We start from the raw sequence: 17,542 nt of genomic DNA, 5'->3' as shown, positions 1-17,542 counted from the left end.
CTGGCTGCATGCAGCTAGCGAACGCCCAGAGAACGACCGAGGGGGGTCTGAGGGGTTGTTTTGTCTGTCCATCAACACTTTATGCGGCTTTCTCTCTTTTGGCAGGGAATGTTTGACGCCGGAACAGGTGCAAAATGAGAATGTATAGCGTGCTGCTCGAAATGCGTTGTTAAAAATTGTCAGGATAAAAGTCAAATTTTTGGACATTGCATGCTCGTGAACATTAATTGGTTATATTTTTACTTGCTCGTGATTTTTTTAAACCCGTTTGGAAATATCCTAAAAATAAATAAATTGTTATAAAATTATTTACCTGTTATTTATTATTTTAAAAAATCTTTGAGAAAGGGTGTAAAGAACATAATTGACTTTGTGATGGTTTATTAATTAGTATCGTTCTATTTTTTAAACTTGTTCTAATACTATGTGCTTATCAATCAAAATATAAAAGTTAAACTGTCAAAATATCCGAAAATTGCGTTGAGAACCGGTTCAGCGTCTCAGTGAAAAAAGTTTGGGTAAGGCCAGGATGTGTCAAAAAATGAGATTTGTGCATCAATTTTGCAAATAAAAGACAATTGAGTTATGCATCATTGCATATACAAACACATAAAATAGCCAAATGTTGAGCTTCCCGGCAGAATTATAAGCTGCCCGCCTCCTTGGGCGAGGCTGTAAGCCGCGCACCGCAACGCTGTTGACTGAGAGAATCATGACGTCTGCCTGCTTCTGAATAAGTAATACGCTGTGAAATTTATTGCGCTACTAATTTAAAGCCTAAAAATGATTTGTTTAATAAAATGAGGCACGACGGGGGCCTGAGAGAGTTGTGCCGGCAGTAATAACATTTTGTTATAACTTTTGGCAACGAGAGAGAGAGAGAGAGCGAGAGAGAGAGAGAGAGAGAGAGAGAGAGAGAGAGAGAGAGAGAGAGAGAGAGAGAGAGAGAGAGAGCCGTGAATGGCAGCGAAATGATAATATCTGTGTGTAACGGCTTGTGTTGTCGTAAAAGGGGTAGAGACTTTTGAAATTATAACTCTCCGGGAGAGGGTAGAGGATGAAATTTTAAATTAGTTCGTGAATAATTAACAACTCATTAATACGGTAGCTGCTGATGCTTAAACTTTGAAACTCGTGGACCACGCTATCATTGTTATACACACGGCAACTAATTATTATTTTTATTAGCGCAACTCCCCGTTGGGGAGCGAAATACACAGCCAGCTTTTATAATTTTAACGACGGCCTTTTGTAGTAACAATTATTTTTTATGATAATTCTATATAGTGCACTAAAAGTAGACGACTTGTTCACGGTTGTAGGTTGATCTTTCACTACATCTAGGCTGAGCGGAATCCAACACTCTTGCCTCTGCGGAAAACCGCATGTCACAAAAGAAGAATTAAAAGACGGAAATTGCAGCAGAATTTCGTTTTTTACATTCACTCGAGCTGAATCCCACGAAAAATACGATTCAGCACCTTAGGACCCGACTTGTGATAAATTAAAAGAACTAAATCAACAACTCATTTGCGGATGTTCGCTCTCTGCCCTTTTGCGGAGGAGTGCGGCGCGGGGAATTTGAAAAAATGAGTCTAATTTATCTGGAGCATCCACTCTCCCCTACTGAAGGCCCCGCTGGCAATGAATTGGGGGTAATTTGAACACGTTTGTGGCTAACACTGCAATAATTTACGCTTTCTGTTGGCTAATCTGCTCGATTTTTTACGTCGCGATTCCGCAGTGCCTCTAAATTTTCGAGGGGAGATCAAGTTTTCTTTTTTTTTCTTACTAAGATTACGGAAATTAAGACTATGGGAATTTTATCCTTTTTATACAAAATTAAGTAGCTCCTCTGGGAATTTTGTGATTTAAAGTAGACAAATTTTAACTGTTCTTAAAGGCAGGAATAATCAAAATATTATCTTTAAACAAAATCACTCTAGAATATTGTTTTTAAAATATTTTCAATGGATATTTATTTTGAGGATGTACATAAAAAACGGCTGTATATTTCAAAAGCGTTTTAAAAACGCATGAAAAGAGCAGAGAATTGGTGATAAACAGCGCTCATGCAGCTTTCCGATTGCGACCAACACAGCCAGATTGGCTGCGAGCGCAAAATGTTGCGGATGCCATCAGGTCATATTCACGTAGCCACGGAAAATGAAAAAGTGGCGGCCGTGACGAACAAATGCCGCGTATAATCCAGCGCCACGACCATTTTTGCAGGCCGGCACGATGGGATTAGCCGGCGCAGTTTTGCAAATGATGAAATTTGGCCGCTCCCAAATCCCGCTGACCTCTCCGTCGAAGCAGGTAGTGTGTGAGAGCCGCCGAGGCGCGCTTTTAAACGCGGAGGAAATAATAATCCCGGCAGGCGGAGGGGTGCGCGCGTCCATAATGCGGTGCAGTGCATGTGAAAGGCGCATTGGAGCGGCGTGGCACACGGCCGAGCGAGCGAGCCATCTCCATCTCTCTCGTCCCTCTCGCGCCCGCCACGGTTTTATGCATAATTAAATTACACTCTGTGGTAATAGAGCGTGTAACTGAAGCAGTGATGCACGCCCGCGTTGTAATGATTTATGCCCTATTCACTTGCATGTATATAGTAATGTGCACACAAGAACCGATTCTCGTGTTCAACGCTATCGCAAAATAGTTTGGAGTCCTCTTTGAACAGCGCGTTACAAGCGTCTTCTCTACCGCTGGTGTTTGCAGCCTCTCTGATATTGCTGTTGAGCTTTAGCAAATTGAAATTAGGAGAAAGACAAGAAAAGTATGGTTTAAATTTAATAGCGTTCCTTTCAAGCCAGCCATTAACTCGCATGATAGTAAAAATAAATAATGCCTGGCAAAGACTGAGGGGCTGAATGAGCTATTGTCAAGTGTGAGAACGAGCTATGTGATTTTCTAAGCTTTAATTGTTTATTCTCATTCAGTTGCACGCACATTAATGGTACAAAAGTCATATTTATAAATTGGATAAATTGATAAAAGGCAAAAGAGCTAGCAGAAAACCGATAAAAACAGATCGTTATCATAGCGATGCGTCCGTTTGAAAATTTGATTGTATAACTTTCCAATCACTTATTTATAATTTTTCTCACTTATAAGAGAAAGCATTCTTAGCAACATAAATCGTTGAGAGAAATAATAAATTCATAAACATTTTCATATTATCCCAGTTTATTTCTTAAAGGAAGTTTGATTTTACTGGATTTAAAATTTATTTTGAAATGAAACTCAAACGGAGATGCCAAATTTAATTTATAAAATTAGTTGATTCAATTCAATCCAAAAGTGAATTCTCTTTAGACGTTAGAGATTATGTTTAAATAACACGCAAATTAACAAAGAAACAACTCTAGCTGTATATAGAATAACAAGGCTTGAAAGACACCTGTGTGCGCGTTAAAGAAATTGGAAACCGCGAAAAATTGGGGAAAGTCGAGACCTAGCCGTCAAATCCCCTTTAGATTTCACGACAGCTCGGAAAATATATCCAATCTTTTTTAATTCACAAAGCACAACACACAAAAATTAGCACAAGAAACTTCTGTTTTTACTCCAAGCAATGAATAAAAAACGATCCGTTCTCACGCTGAGCGGAAAATCTCTCTAGTTGATGCATTTCCAATTGGCTGGATGGATTGGAGTTTGCTGTATGTGAGTGTGCGTTTCCAATCTGTACGTACACCATATATGTGCAAATTAAATTAGATTTGCCGTTCATCATTCTGCGGATATGACACGCTAGCGGAAAATATTACGCCCGCTGTGCTCTGGCAAGCCGAAACATGGTTAGATATCAGAGAAAGAGCAGGCAGGCGGAAGGGGGAGAGCGCGCCGCGCGTTTGTATGATTGATACTTGCTGCGTTTTATTATGATTGATACAAATTCATGAGTAATGTTGTTTCCCACCACGGAAATCAATACTCGCTCACTCAAACATACGCAGGAATGGGAACAGCGAGAGGCGTAATTCACACAGGGCAACTTGGGAAAAGCTTCTATAGGGATTTGAGCGCGTATTGTTTGGCAAATCCGCCCTTTTCCGATACGCGCACATTTGTATGGTGAAATATTGTTTCATTTTTGCTCAACACGAACGTTACGAGCAATGCCAAATTGCCAATTTACACCTCCGATAATTTCGGGCGGCGCTGCAGATGGAATTCGATGGAAACCATTTCGTTCCCTCGTCGTTTGTTTTGGTTCTTGGAACAGCAACTCTTCCCGGCTCGTCGGCGAAGCGGACGCGGAAATGATTAAGGGTGCAGAGCTGCTAATTGATGAGAATACTTGTCAGAGACGTAGTAATAACAATAACAATTTATCCAGTGGCCCTTTCCTGCTTTCACCGATGGGAGAGCGAGCAGACTAATTAATAACAATAACACACACGAGATGCTTGAGGAAGATAAGTGTGTACTGTGCCATATGTTGCTCGCATGAACGCCGCGTTTGCGTTTGAAAGCAAGCTGAGGGAGCTGTTGGTGCAATGTGTTCGTTCCTGCTCATGATATTACTAATTGTGACATTTCTCGCTGCTTCTTGAGTGCTTTAAGAGCCTTTCATCTGTAGAAATGAGAACTAGGGAATATATTGAGCATCAAACGGTCACTATAGTTTCAAAAAAATCTACTTGTAAGATTTTAAATTAGATTTTTCACTGTAGTCCATCGTTACAATTTTTTTGCTGCAAGCAACCTGACAGTACAGAATGCCATGAAGAATTTTTTTAAATTAATAATGGGGCAAAAGCTAGCGCTCAGTTTGATAACTCTATTTTGCTAAATAAATTTGAGAAAAATGTTAAAAAAAAATGCCGCGCTTATTTTACTATGCCATCTTTAGGGTTTATTTCAAATTAAACCGGTTTTTAGTTTGTTTCATTTATTGATAATTACAAAAACTAGAGACAAAAATGTCACGATTTTTATAATTTATTGTACAAATATTGTGACCTGTTACTCCTGTGCGAGTGAGAACTGTAACATTCAACAATATTTTAACTGTTGTGAACGAACAATTTAAGTAACTAAATTACTTGAAAAGGTCAAATCATGTCTCTGGATTGCTACATTTATATTTTCCAGTCCCGGCAGCAATAAAGGCGAATTGTCCGCGCTGCGCATAGCACTCTACAAAGAAACGAGTAGCAAACAATAATAATAAAAGGCACATGACCACTTTGGCCTCTCTCTTTTTACACGCAGATATCGCTCGGCGGCGACGGTGGCGGCAGCAGCAATATTTGCCCGGCTACTTTCCTTAATTGTGCGCCGCGCATTAATTTAATTTGCGCCCGGTGGCAAAAAATAGGCACCGCGCGCCATAAAGGTTAATCTCACTGCCGGTGAATGAGGCGGCTCCTTTTACAGGAGGCACAAAACATGGTGGAATAGCTCGCTCCGGCACTCACATGCACACACACACACGACGAAGAGAACATATAAAGTCGCAAACAAACAATGGCTGCTGTTGGTTTTGGAAGGGAACTTCAGCTTTAGTATTTGCTTTTGTTAGCTGCTGCCGCTGCACTTGCTTTCTGATGTTGGTTATTCATAAATAATTTAGCAGGTGGAGCGAGCGCTAAAACCCTACTCAGAGAGCAGGTCTCTCTCTCTCTCTCTCTCTCTCTCGCTCTCTTCCGCACGCTCACAATGCGTCTCCTCGGCGGCGCAGAATGATTTTTCCGAACGCTTTTCCGGCGCAATTTTTGAGTTGAGCGCCAGTCGACCGCAGCTTTTACTTTCACCGAATTCACCCTCGAAACCGACACGATCCTCTCGCGTTTCGTTTTTTCCATCCACGCGAGCAATTTGCTTTCTTTTTATACTCAATGAAGTGCATTATCGTCGACTGTAATAAGCCCGGTCTGCCCGCCCGCTCGTTCGCCTTCTGATGCTTTTAGTTTGCGGGCTCGAAAGAAGTGCACCTTTGAAAACTAACGCGATGGGGAAATTGGACGAGCAAAGTTATGGCAGGCACAAAGCGCGGGGGCTCCAAAGTTAAACACTACTTGCTCTCTCCGATAGTGCTGCTCGAGCCCGAGTCTTGTACCTTCCCACTGCCTGTGTGTGCCTCGGATAAATAGAAGCTATCTCTTCTCAATGTTTCGTGGTTTAGACGTTATTATCTGAGAGAGAGCAAGAGAGAGAGCCTGCGCGGATTGCCTGGGATCCGGCAAGCAGACCAGGAAAAGCGTCTCAAGATGGTTGGGGAGGAGGAAGAGCCGGTTTTATCCCTCCGATCAGACTGAACAGCTTTCAAGAGAAAACATTAAATTAATGAGCAATTTCCAGAAATTAAACGATTGTCTGGCGGTGATTGGGAATGCTGGGAAAAATTCAAGGTTAGGAGAAAGGGCGGCGTGGCGTGTGTTTGTGTGTCACATGCAGCACACTATTCGGAGGCCAGCTGTTTCAAGCATGGCAGAGCTGATAAAGTATGTATGTTTCTATACAAATTTAATGCGCTCACAGCTGACTCTCGGTGGGCGGCTGCTCGCTCTATGACTGGGTGCACAAGATCAGCAACAAAGTGACGTAGTAGTACGTTATAGTGATTAAAAAAACATGCGAAGCGCCGCCGCTTTTTGATACGAGGAGGATCAGCGGAGCCGAGAGAGAGAGCGAGAGAGAGAGAGCCTCACTCCCACAGCCTTCATATACCGTGTTGGCTGGCGCCTGTATTAAAAATTAACGACCACATCCAAGTTTGATAAGCAAAACCAGCTGACTCGGTGCCGCTGTGCGCTCCAATTTTCAAGATCAAGGTCTCGCGTACGGCTACACACAAACCTCTATTTATTTACCTCGGAAGCGGCAGTCACTAAATTTTGCAATCAATCAAGCTGCCGTGAATTTTTCATGCGTTGGCGCCGCCGCCGCCCCATTCCGTCTTCTTTCTTCGCCAGCTTCTCTTTAAAAAGTGGAAAATCGAACTTACGCAGGTCAGGGAAAAACACCACGTTGCTCTTTAAATTTTTTTCAAAGCGCCAGTTCGGGTTCTGCGAGTATTGATTTTTGCCTCGTCAAACGAAGACGCCCGCCATGCTGCTCGCGGGTCGTGATTTCAACAGGCGCAGTTATGCAAGCCCGCACGGTTTTGCAGTCCTGCCGGTTGCATCGCCAGGGGTCTGAAAAAATATTTTCTCTCTGTCAGAAATATTGCGTGGTTTTGTGCATTGCCATTGAGTCGTAAAGACTTTGAAGGCTTCTAAATTACGCCGCCTCCTTTGAAAGAGTGAGTGACTCGGGTGTCATTTAATAAAAATATAAACTTCCAGCGCACGTCTCTCACTCTCCATTCAAATCGCGTGAATGGGGATGGCGTGCTGTGAATAATTATGGCAGCTCTTTAATACACAGAGTCATAACACCTGTTCGCCTGTCAGTGAGGCTCACACACCACACACTCGACATGTCAAAATAAGCAGCAGGAAGTGCAACATGCGAGAGAAAATTGTGCTGAATCGAGCACCCTCGCCCCTCCCCTAATTCAATTTCATATTGTATTACGACGAAACAGGCCGGACAGAAAAAAATGCAAACCAACCAGGGTTAATTGGATTAAAACGCAAATAAAGCTCTTTGTTTGGATTAACTCGGAAGGAAGCTGGAATTTTAGTGCGAGTAACTTCTAATTAGGCTCCGTTTTTTAATTATTTTTCCTTCGGTTAGCGGAATAATTTTTCTTCTGAGTGGGGGGGATTTTTATTATTTTGCTTCTCAGGCGCATAATTAAAAAGTAAAAAGAAGCAGGGGGCGCGGAGGGACGCGTTCGCTTATTAACTGACTTGTTTTTCCGCGCCGTCTAGTCAAGAGGGATGTGTATTTAAATGTCCCCGTCCGCGGAGTCTTGAATAATTGAGCCCACGCTCAAATATTCATTGTCCAGCTGCACGGCGCGGAAATCCATCTAAGCACCTGACAAATCGTGACCGTTAATATTTAATTAATTGTACTTTAATTAAGCCGGGCACGCGAATGCGATGAATATTTCACCGCTACTATCAGCCGCACGAAGACTCGAATTATTAATGTGTGCGAGTGCAAACCGAAGTGGCGCAGCTTTCTATCCCGCGCGTATGACCTCGTGTAAAGCAGCAGTGCCACCGGATTACGCGCGTGCTAGTTAAATATGCAACCCGTGACTGATGTGCCTAACTATCGTGCGGTGGTGCCCGTGTCCGCAAGGAAAAAGCGATGGATGATGAATTAATCAAATTGTTTGTTGCCTCAATCGCTCCATCCGGTTTTGATTGAACATATGTTGAGCCCTCAACTAAACAGATTGCGTGTCCTTAAAGAGCGCAAAACGAGCTGAAAATGAGTGACATTAAACTCTTCCTTGTATCGCTGCAACATTTATAAGACGATTTAAATAATAGTTAGCATCTAGAAACATTTTTAGTCTTTGATTGTGCCATAATTGGAGTTGGGATTATAAGACGATCGACTATTTTTTCTATGCGTCCTTTTTTCCTTAAGACATCAAATTAGCGTGAATCATATATTTTGAAGCCATTTGAGCCACACTTAAAACCGTCTTAAACCGGACTTAAATCAGCATTAAAACAAAAGCAACGTTTTTAAAAATGAAAAAGCATGACGGCAGTATATTAAAGAGATTACTTTGCAATGTTGCTTTGGAAATGGAATGATACAATTCTGCTACATAATGCTGGCCAAAAATTCTCAAGGGAAAATAACAACAAGGCACGTTATTTTGAATTTGAGGATAAAAAATTTAAAAATCGCTTCAATGGAGACAAAATCGGGTCAAAAAACTATCTAAATTGGCATTAAAAGCGTCTTAAAATCACAAAAATAATAGCCATAATAAAAGCCGGAGTTTTTACTTGGTCATTGGTATTTCAATTTTATTTTGGCATTAGGAATGAGGCTCCAGTTCACAATAGTTTTATAAAAACAAGAAAATAATTTTAATCGAGTTGAGTAATTTACTGTAAAGAGTAAAAACTAGTTTTTATTTTAAATCAAAATAATTTTACACAAAAATCAATCACATTCCAAGCTTTGCACAATTTTGAAGCTTCTCTAAGTGTCATTATTCTTGAACGAAACTTTTGGATGTTACATGTTTCGCAGCACTCGCCACAAATTTTACATTTATAATTATTATAGCTTGGAAAAATTACTCTTCAAAAAATGTAAAACTTAATATTCCTCCACTCCCATACTAGACGAGCATTTTACATAATTCAAATTGTTCAAATAATCAATCAACCCACGCAGGGTATCCTGCCCGTGTTATTTTCCTTATTTTTGCTGATAAAACAATAATTCAAGTTTTGATACATTGCTGTTAATGATATTCTCTAGCTGTGCTGGTGATAAATTTTTTAATTAAAATCAATTTATTAGTTACACTTCCCATTCCTCCCCATGTTTGTGAAATATTTTTGAGTGTTTGAAATAGATTTTGAGTTTACATCAAATCAAGTTTTACGATTTGTGTTCACAGGGTGACATTTTCGGCGGGTTGAACGATGGTTTGCTCAGCAGGGCTGAGGCCTTGGCAGCCGTCGACATCTCCAAGCACCAAGCCTCCTCGAATCCGGGAGGCCTGCCGCAGCTGAAGCACGACATGATGTACCACCCTGGCATGCAGCACCCTTCCAACACGAGGCATCAGGTCGGCGACTTCAAGGTAAGAACCGCTCTCCAGCTTGAATCCCAATAAAACAGCAAGGTGTAAGCAATCTGTAGCATCCCCTCGCTCTCGTATTTCTTCTCGGCGTGGGTTTAAAAAAGAAGGAGAGAAAGAAATAGAGGAAAACCGAGGTGGAATATATGCTAAGGAAGTCCCCTCCGTTTTTCCGGTTCGTCTGACTAACACACGAGTTGCGTGCGTGTGTGTTGGTGCGAGCATTGCCGAGAAGAGCAAACATAACGCGTCATGGGTGGCCATATTTCTCAATTTAAAACTCATTCACCTCCCGTCCCCATAACACTACTAGTGCACTGGGAATTCGGAATGCGATTTAGCCGGGAGGGGATGAATATTGGCAATGAATATTGACTCAATGGCAGCGAGCCGGGTGGAAATTTTATTACAGCGGCAAAAAGGCACTCAAGGCTGCCAAAAATTATCATTCCGACGCCACATATCTCATAATTATTGCCAGGGAGGGGCGCGAGTTTTGATTTTATTTCAAACTTCCGATGAGCGAAAAACGATGAGCCGTTTCACAAATGAGTCACAACTAAACTCGATTTCCTGTTCGATTGGCCAAATAATACTATCCCTATTGTTCTGTAAGGTGGGAGAAATTTTAAAATACATTTGTGCCTAAAACACGGAACCATAATAACAGCTCAAAGATTCGCCCTATTGATAATAACAATAAGTTTTTTTTTTGTGAAAAATAGATTTATGTTTATAATTAAATATTCCGTATTGGAACATAAATCAGGGAGTAATTATACGCCTTCAATGCAGAATAAATTTGATTTTGGATTTAAATGCAACTACAGTGATAAAAATGAGGACTGGTTACAATGAAGTGGTCAGTGTTTTGAGACTTTATCAATGTTGGGTACAGTGTGAATTAGGGGAATACTTCTTGTTATATCCCAAGTATTGACTTAGGCATTTCATGTATGTTAGCACGCAGAGAGTGCGGAGTGTGAAATAAATTAGTCAGTCTCTAGCAGCCTAACAGAGCAGTTCATTCCTTTTCCTACCTGTGCGGCTACCCCGCAACAACTACATTATTTCACTTCTCTTTATTGCCCTGATGGTTTATCTCGTATAACGTTTAATAGACAGTAAAAAACGCAGCCTAACAACAGTTTCGTCATTACAGTATAATAACTATCTTCAAATGCTAAAAAGTATCTGTATGACGTGATATATGGTCAATGTAGAGACAGGGATATGGATAATAGAGGAAAGGTCCGAAAACACTCTCAATTCCCTCCCCGACGAAAATTCTTATGGCGCGGTAACAGGATTCCCGGCCTATCCCAAATCCCTTATATCCCAATAAAAAAGGCAGGAAGTCCTGAACCTTGATTTTAACGAGGTTTACGTCGGCTAAAGGGCAAAACAATGGTAAAACCAACAGAGTAATCGAACAATCAAGCAAACAGGATTGTCGTTTTCTTTGGTCTCTTCTCTCCTTACCACGAACACCCGTGGAATTACAATATCTCTCTGTTCAGAACTCGTTCATGATAAATAGTTTCCTAATTCTATTATCTTCATATTAAAATATCACAAAAAAATAATATAAATGGGAAATTTGATTTTTAATCATGCTGGGAGACGTTTAATACTGATGCTCCGGTCTGAAACAATTATTTAATTTATTTGCCAAGACCGCAGGGAGGGGGCCCATTTTACTGCAGGTAGATGCAATCAAAAAGCGATAAAGGTGGGCAATAAAAGGCGGTCGAATAAGCCCGAATCGCCGGCTCTTGGCTCCGTTTGATGGGCTCGGCAGGCACGAAGTTTGCGGTTTGCAATTCCGTGCGGTCTGCACCGGCCTGACTGACTGAGTGCATGCATCGTGGGCCGACGTGCCATTATGTAAGAGCAACGAACGCACACGCTAATGCAGCGCAGGCAAGATATTAACGGCGCGACACAACAGCAGCAACAGCAGCAGTAGCAGCAGGGGCTGGAGAATCGGGCTGATAATGATGAAATATCGGCGCTCCCCAGGGACAACGCGCGCCGCTCCCGCTTGTTAACAGCAGCCAGCCAAGCTGCCCCGGCTAACTAACAAACTGCGTGCAGCCGGAGACGCGCGCGCTCTTTATGACGGCTAATTGCTCCCTTCAGCCGCTCTCGGCTGGCAGCTCCGATGAGTTCGAATTTGTCAATTCTGCCCGTCTCATTTCGCGACCGCACGCACTTGATTCTCCTCATCGGAGGCTCGTTTCTCGCCGCCACCGCAGACGCGTGCTGTTAAATGGTCCAGTTTGCGGGGGTGTTTGTCTCTCTGGCGTGCGACTTACTCATCTGTCCGTTTTTAATCAAGTCAACTCGTAGTGCTGCTTATTTGTATGGAATTTAGAACTCGTATTTATTTCCTAGAGAAATGGAAAACACGGTCTTCAACCACGTTAGAATCTTAAGTCTGCTTTGAGATCATAGAAGGTTGTTCTCTGCTACATGGGAAATATTCAATTTATTTTGAAAATTTGTGAGAGTGAGGGTCAGAGAGACAAAAAAAAACGAATAGGATGGTGAATTGATCCAAACCTCTGCAGTAAGGAAATGGCGGAAATGGGAAAAAATGTCCTGCAGCGTAGATGCAAACCTAGCTTCATACACGCTGTAGAAAAATATGTTGCTCGCTTTTCGTAAATTATTTATAAAATTGTAGTAATAACTAACCTCAGCATCCGGAAAGCAACTAATAATTATTTGGAAATAACTGGACTTATTTTGGTTATAAAATTTAAATCTTGTCTCGAGAGAATTAATTTATTTGTACGCGTGTATTCGTATGGCACAAAAATATTTTTAAGGGAGTGAAACTAAGAACAAACGATGATTTTTCTCCTTGCCGAGGAAGGCGCAGTAGAGCATGTCTAATTAGAAGAGTACTCTTATTTTGAGTGGCTCTAATTTGTTTGCATAACAGCATTATTGCCTTGAGTGCAGCGATCAAAAGCTTACGCGAATAATTTCCCTTTTATCTCCCGACTAATCAACCCCCGAAACAGGGGGTCTCGCAGTCAAAGAAAGTATTTCGCACGAACCCTCCAGTTTCCAAGGCTTAATTAATGATAACTCGCTTAATAATGTAACTACCTCTCGGCCATCACAAAAAATGACGAAAGCTTGAGGAAGAAGTCAAAATTCAGTGCCGAAACTGGACTACGCGTGTCATCCTTTTCGAGTCTCCGTGGCTAATTTAATTTCTCTATGAAAACACTGCGTCCGCCCCCACAGAGATGCTGCTGGTAAACACCATCTGTGCAACAGTTTACGAATGTATCGCCTCACACGCAGTTTTTCGAATCCCCGCTGAATCGGACCAAAAATCAACCCCCGCGCGTGTGTCGCCTCCCCCTCGCCGCCCCCGCCCTCGAGCAACAAATTCGTGCAGGCCGCCGGTAATGCAGAATCGATTGCGACCCCTCGCCGCTCGTAAAATATGTTGAGCATTATCTCAACTTAATTATAGCAACAGTGGTCGCAGATATGAATGCAGCCGCGTCCCTTGTTGCATCTTTCTTTCCGGAGCTTATATCCCAGAGGAAATACGACTTTTTCGCCGAAAATTGTCAGACTAATTTGGTTGAACTGCAAACGGCCTATTCCTCAAGGTTGTAAAGTTTCAGGATATTTAATGTTCTTCGCTATAGCTACAAAGAGATTATCGATTTTGCATAAAATATTTAAGCACATATTTTCGGCCAGATAACAATCGGGAGAGCAGCAAGCGGATTTTCACTGAATTCAGCGATACGTTCCATTTCCGGCTCTATAAGCCGCGCAGGAAACAAAATTATGCTTTTTAATCTCATCAAATTTTCATAATTGGCGCATGCATGATGTGCAGCGCGGGCGTATGATTTCACCACGCACCGCACAAATCCATTTTTCCGCCAGACTGGAGTGACCCGATGGTTGTCAGGCGCGGGCACACCAGCGAAAAAAGCGGCAGTTGTTGTGCGCTCGCGAGTATCAAAAAGAATTAATCGCCAGCACTCACCATAAATATATACAAATCAATAAAAGGCCACTTGCATTATTAACGATCGACCCGTGAATTAGTAATGAAGCGCGAGTGTCCTACACAAATAAACCGGCAAATTTCATTAAAGAAATTATTCCTCATTGTCAGTAAATATCTGTCTGGAATGTACAATTATGCCATATAGTGTGATAGATTTTCGAATTTCTCCTGCCTAAACTAATTCCTAGCTAATAAAAGACAAGCATGGGGCAAATGAAACTGTCGATAAATTTATTTTCTAAACGGCGTCATTAATTGAATGTAATTGACTCTATTTAAACTCAACACCTCTTATGATGGAGTGGCCTGCAGCCATAAATTAATTTCTGCTATCATGCGGAACAACCAAAATCGGTTTGTAAATGTAAATTTAATGAGTAAATGTTAGCAACTTTATTTAAACAGGTTCAATTTGAGCTCAGCAGTCGGTTCCAAAGAACTTCCACAATAGTCACAATCAATTGATTTAAAATATTAAATAGTTAAGAATACAATTTACTAACAAACACCAACCGCGCACTATTTAAAAAAGACAAATTAGCGTATCTTCTTAAATATTGCTGTTTTCTTGAGTATTTGGTATTAGGTTTGATATTCAAATATGAATCAAATCAAAGCACGAATGCTGAAATCCCAATAACACCGCGAACGGTTATCATGGGCGCACCTGATAGTTTAATCTATAATATAATGAATATATAATTTAATCTAGGAGTTCACCCATCCAATTTAATTCAGCTCAAGTATTTAGTAAGCTTGGTTCTTGTTATGGATCAGAGAAATAAAATTGCCCCAAACAAGAGTAAAATATCTTATTTATTTTGTATTTCATTTCGATAAAAAAAACTCAATTTAGATTTTTCCAAGGTCTACAGCAGCCTCTAGCACGTGAAGAATAGGGAAACACTGCTCTTGCTCCGTTGATACGTTAACAAATGAGGCGTGAAACCTGCTTTGATTCCCTCTCATTCCACCTGAAAGTGACCAAATCGGATACATTATCTGGATAAATAAAAAAAGGGTAGCCAGCAGACAGCGAAAATATTTTGATATTAGACGCAGATAACTATCTACTAATTAGGATGATAACTGACGAGAAAATTGTGTTGCGAGATTTAAAAAAGGCACCAAACTTCATAAATAAATGATGGCTATAATGATATATGCATGCCGTGCAAAATTTATGGCGTCGAGCGCGTCGACCAGACGAGTGTGTATGTACGAGTGAGAGACTCGTCGGGGTGTACATATATCGAAAGTGTGCTTTAATAAATATAAAACGGGTGCGCATGAAATGAAATATGGACTGCACGGCGGGCACACACACACACACGATCAAAATAACTGCCGGCGCCGCGCGCGCGCTGCCTTGGCGAAATCAATTTTATTGCCCGCGTAATCCGGTTAGGACCGTAAAGCTCTCAAGAAGAGATAAATTGTGGCACCGCAGCCGCAGCGAAGCGCCGAGGCGGCCCTGAATCGGCGCCGCCGCCAAATCGGTCGTCGAACTCGGCGACCGTCAAGCCGCTGCTTTCAGAATTCGCTGCGAGGCTCTCTCTCTCTCTCTCTCTCTCTCTCTCTCTCTCTCTCTCTCTCTCTCTCTCTCTCTCTCTCTCTCTCTCTCTCTCTCTCGGCGGGGGTGAGTTCAAAATGGAGTCGGTATTGAACGTTTTGCTGCCACCGCCGAGTGAATAATTAATTAACGCGCTGTCATTTAAGTTTCAAATTAGATGCTCGCAGATTTGGAAAGATATTTTGACAAGGCTACGCGCGCGCTATCGTTTCGCCTCGGTAATTAGAGTGAATAATTTATGGAACGAGCAATGAACTGTTGTGCACGCCGACGAGTATGAATTTGTTCGCGCGTGCCGCATTATTCCGGATTATATGCGAGAGGACTGGAATTGCTCTGTTGGAAAATAATGAACGCCAATGGCGCGGAAAGGATTGATACCGAGCAGAAAAATGAACTCGACGTTTCCATGTTAAAAATTTCCGTTTTTATTACTGCGCCTGGGAAAGGAAATTTTCCAAACTAACACAGCACCAAATGTTTTTCAAAAAATTAAATTTGTTAAATCAGGAAACAAAAATAACGTGGCTAACCATATTTGTGAGTTTGCCTTATCTGTATATTAACTGCTTGCATATATTATAGAAGATCTACAAAATATTTAAAACGAGAGCGAGTATAGATAATATTAATCAACAGTCAATATGAAAAGTTATTATGTTTAAAATTATGCATTAAAAATCGAGTTTTAAAATCAAGTTCACATCCAGTGCACTCTTATTATTTAAAATTGGAGAAAAGGCAAATCAAAACATTTTCCACAAAGTGAAATATGACAAATTGATATATTTGGCTCGTTCAATAGAGTCAACCTTACAAACATCACAATGATTCAATGAATGGTGGCTACAAAAGTCGGTTTGAAAGAATTTCCCAAACGTTAAATCCCATGAGAAATAAATCGTATATAGCATTCCATGAACAGTTTTATTGTAAGGTAAATCGCAAACATTAATAAGAGGAACATTAAAAATGGATTTTATTATTTAATCTCCGCCTGGAAAATGTTTGCGTCTCTGGGACCAATTAAATTTTTATTTTTAGCAAAAGCAAGCTATTAATTAGTAATTTAACCATGAAAAAATACTGTATATAAATTTGGGTCGTCAATTAACAAAGCTAGTATCACTCATAGTGGAACAAAAATGTGACTTACAAAATTAGTATCAGGATGACGGAGCTTGGCTGAATTTTTAATTAATAAATTGTTATTCAAGCAATATTTCAATTTAAAAGCGTTTCGTAAAATTTAGGTTTTTTGCATCAAATTTGAATGACGCCTCGCGGTTATTTCCTGTCTGTGAGATCAAATGCGAGAGTTATTCAAACGACTTTCTCGGCCAGCGCACTCTCCCTATCAGCGCGGCGCCAAAAGGATATAAAAGGCAAGAAAGAAAGATGATAGTGAACCCTTTCATTGCACGCGGTGCGAGAGAGAGAGAGAGAGAGAGAGAGAGAGAGAGAGAGAGAGAGAGAGAGAGAGAGAGAGAGAGAGAGAGAGAGAGAGAGAGAGAGAGAGAGAGAGCGGTGGTTATCTTGTTAGCACAAGAAGGCAGTGATTCACGACAAGCTCGGCATTAGCGGGGCGATTAAAAATTCATTAGTCCGAGTGGTCTTTGATATTTGATAGCCCTGCAGTGGATAAATAAACATCACATCTGCACCAGCGCCGGCCGCATATATGCATGACATTGTCTCGTTCCCCCGAGAGAAAAAATATGGACGGGGGGAGCAGCGCCTTTGGAAAATATGCAAACACCCACGGGACGCCACTGGATGGCTCAAGTGCGCTCGGCACTTACTCTCCCGTCAGTCGCCGTTCGCGGGGCGCTTGCTCCCGGCCGATGAGAGCTGCCACCTGATGTGTAGGCAACGTGTTAGACGCGCCTGACCGCCGGCACTGCATACCCACGCTCGGCGGCAGGCGTGCGAACTGCAACAAGCTGCCGAGCAGAGAAGAGGATGGAATCGCAATGAGAGAATGTTTGCGTGGCGCGGGCCCGAGAATTCTATGTATTTCAGCTGAAACAATCTGGAAAGCTCACAAAATAAGAAATTAATTTTAAAAAAATTGGGAAATTTTCAGCTTAGATAACATTTTTCCATCCATTTTTTCATTTACTTATTATCTCTGCAGTAAGAAAAACGAAAAACAGTAACGATGAAAAATATTTTACGCGTTAAATATGTTTTCTTGTACCATAGTTTTGCAGAAAATAGGTCCCAATGCTCAATT

At 41.4% G+C, this 17,542-nt stretch overlaps 1 protein-coding gene across 1 annotated transcript in view; it reads left to right on the top strand.

Annotated features, from left to right (window-relative positions):
- LOC135947949 (inhibitory POU protein-like) overlaps positions 1-17,542 on the top strand; it is a 40,507-nt gene that overhangs the window by 18,831 nt on the left and 4,134 nt on the right. The window contains exon 3 of the mRNA XM_065496957.1: positions 9,500-9,685. Coding sequence (XP_065353029.1) covers positions 9,500-9,685 — 186 coding nt within the window. The remainder of the gene's footprint in view (positions 1-9,499; positions 9,686-17,542) is intronic.

The sequence above is a fragment of the Cloeon dipterum genome, chromosome 1 (assembly GCF_949628265.1).
Source record: "Cloeon dipterum chromosome 1, ieCloDipt1.1, whole genome shotgun sequence".
Taxonomy (NCBI): domain Eukaryota; kingdom Metazoa; phylum Arthropoda; class Insecta; order Ephemeroptera; family Baetidae; genus Cloeon; species Cloeon dipterum.
This window is presented reverse-complemented; position numbering and strand designations above follow the sequence as displayed.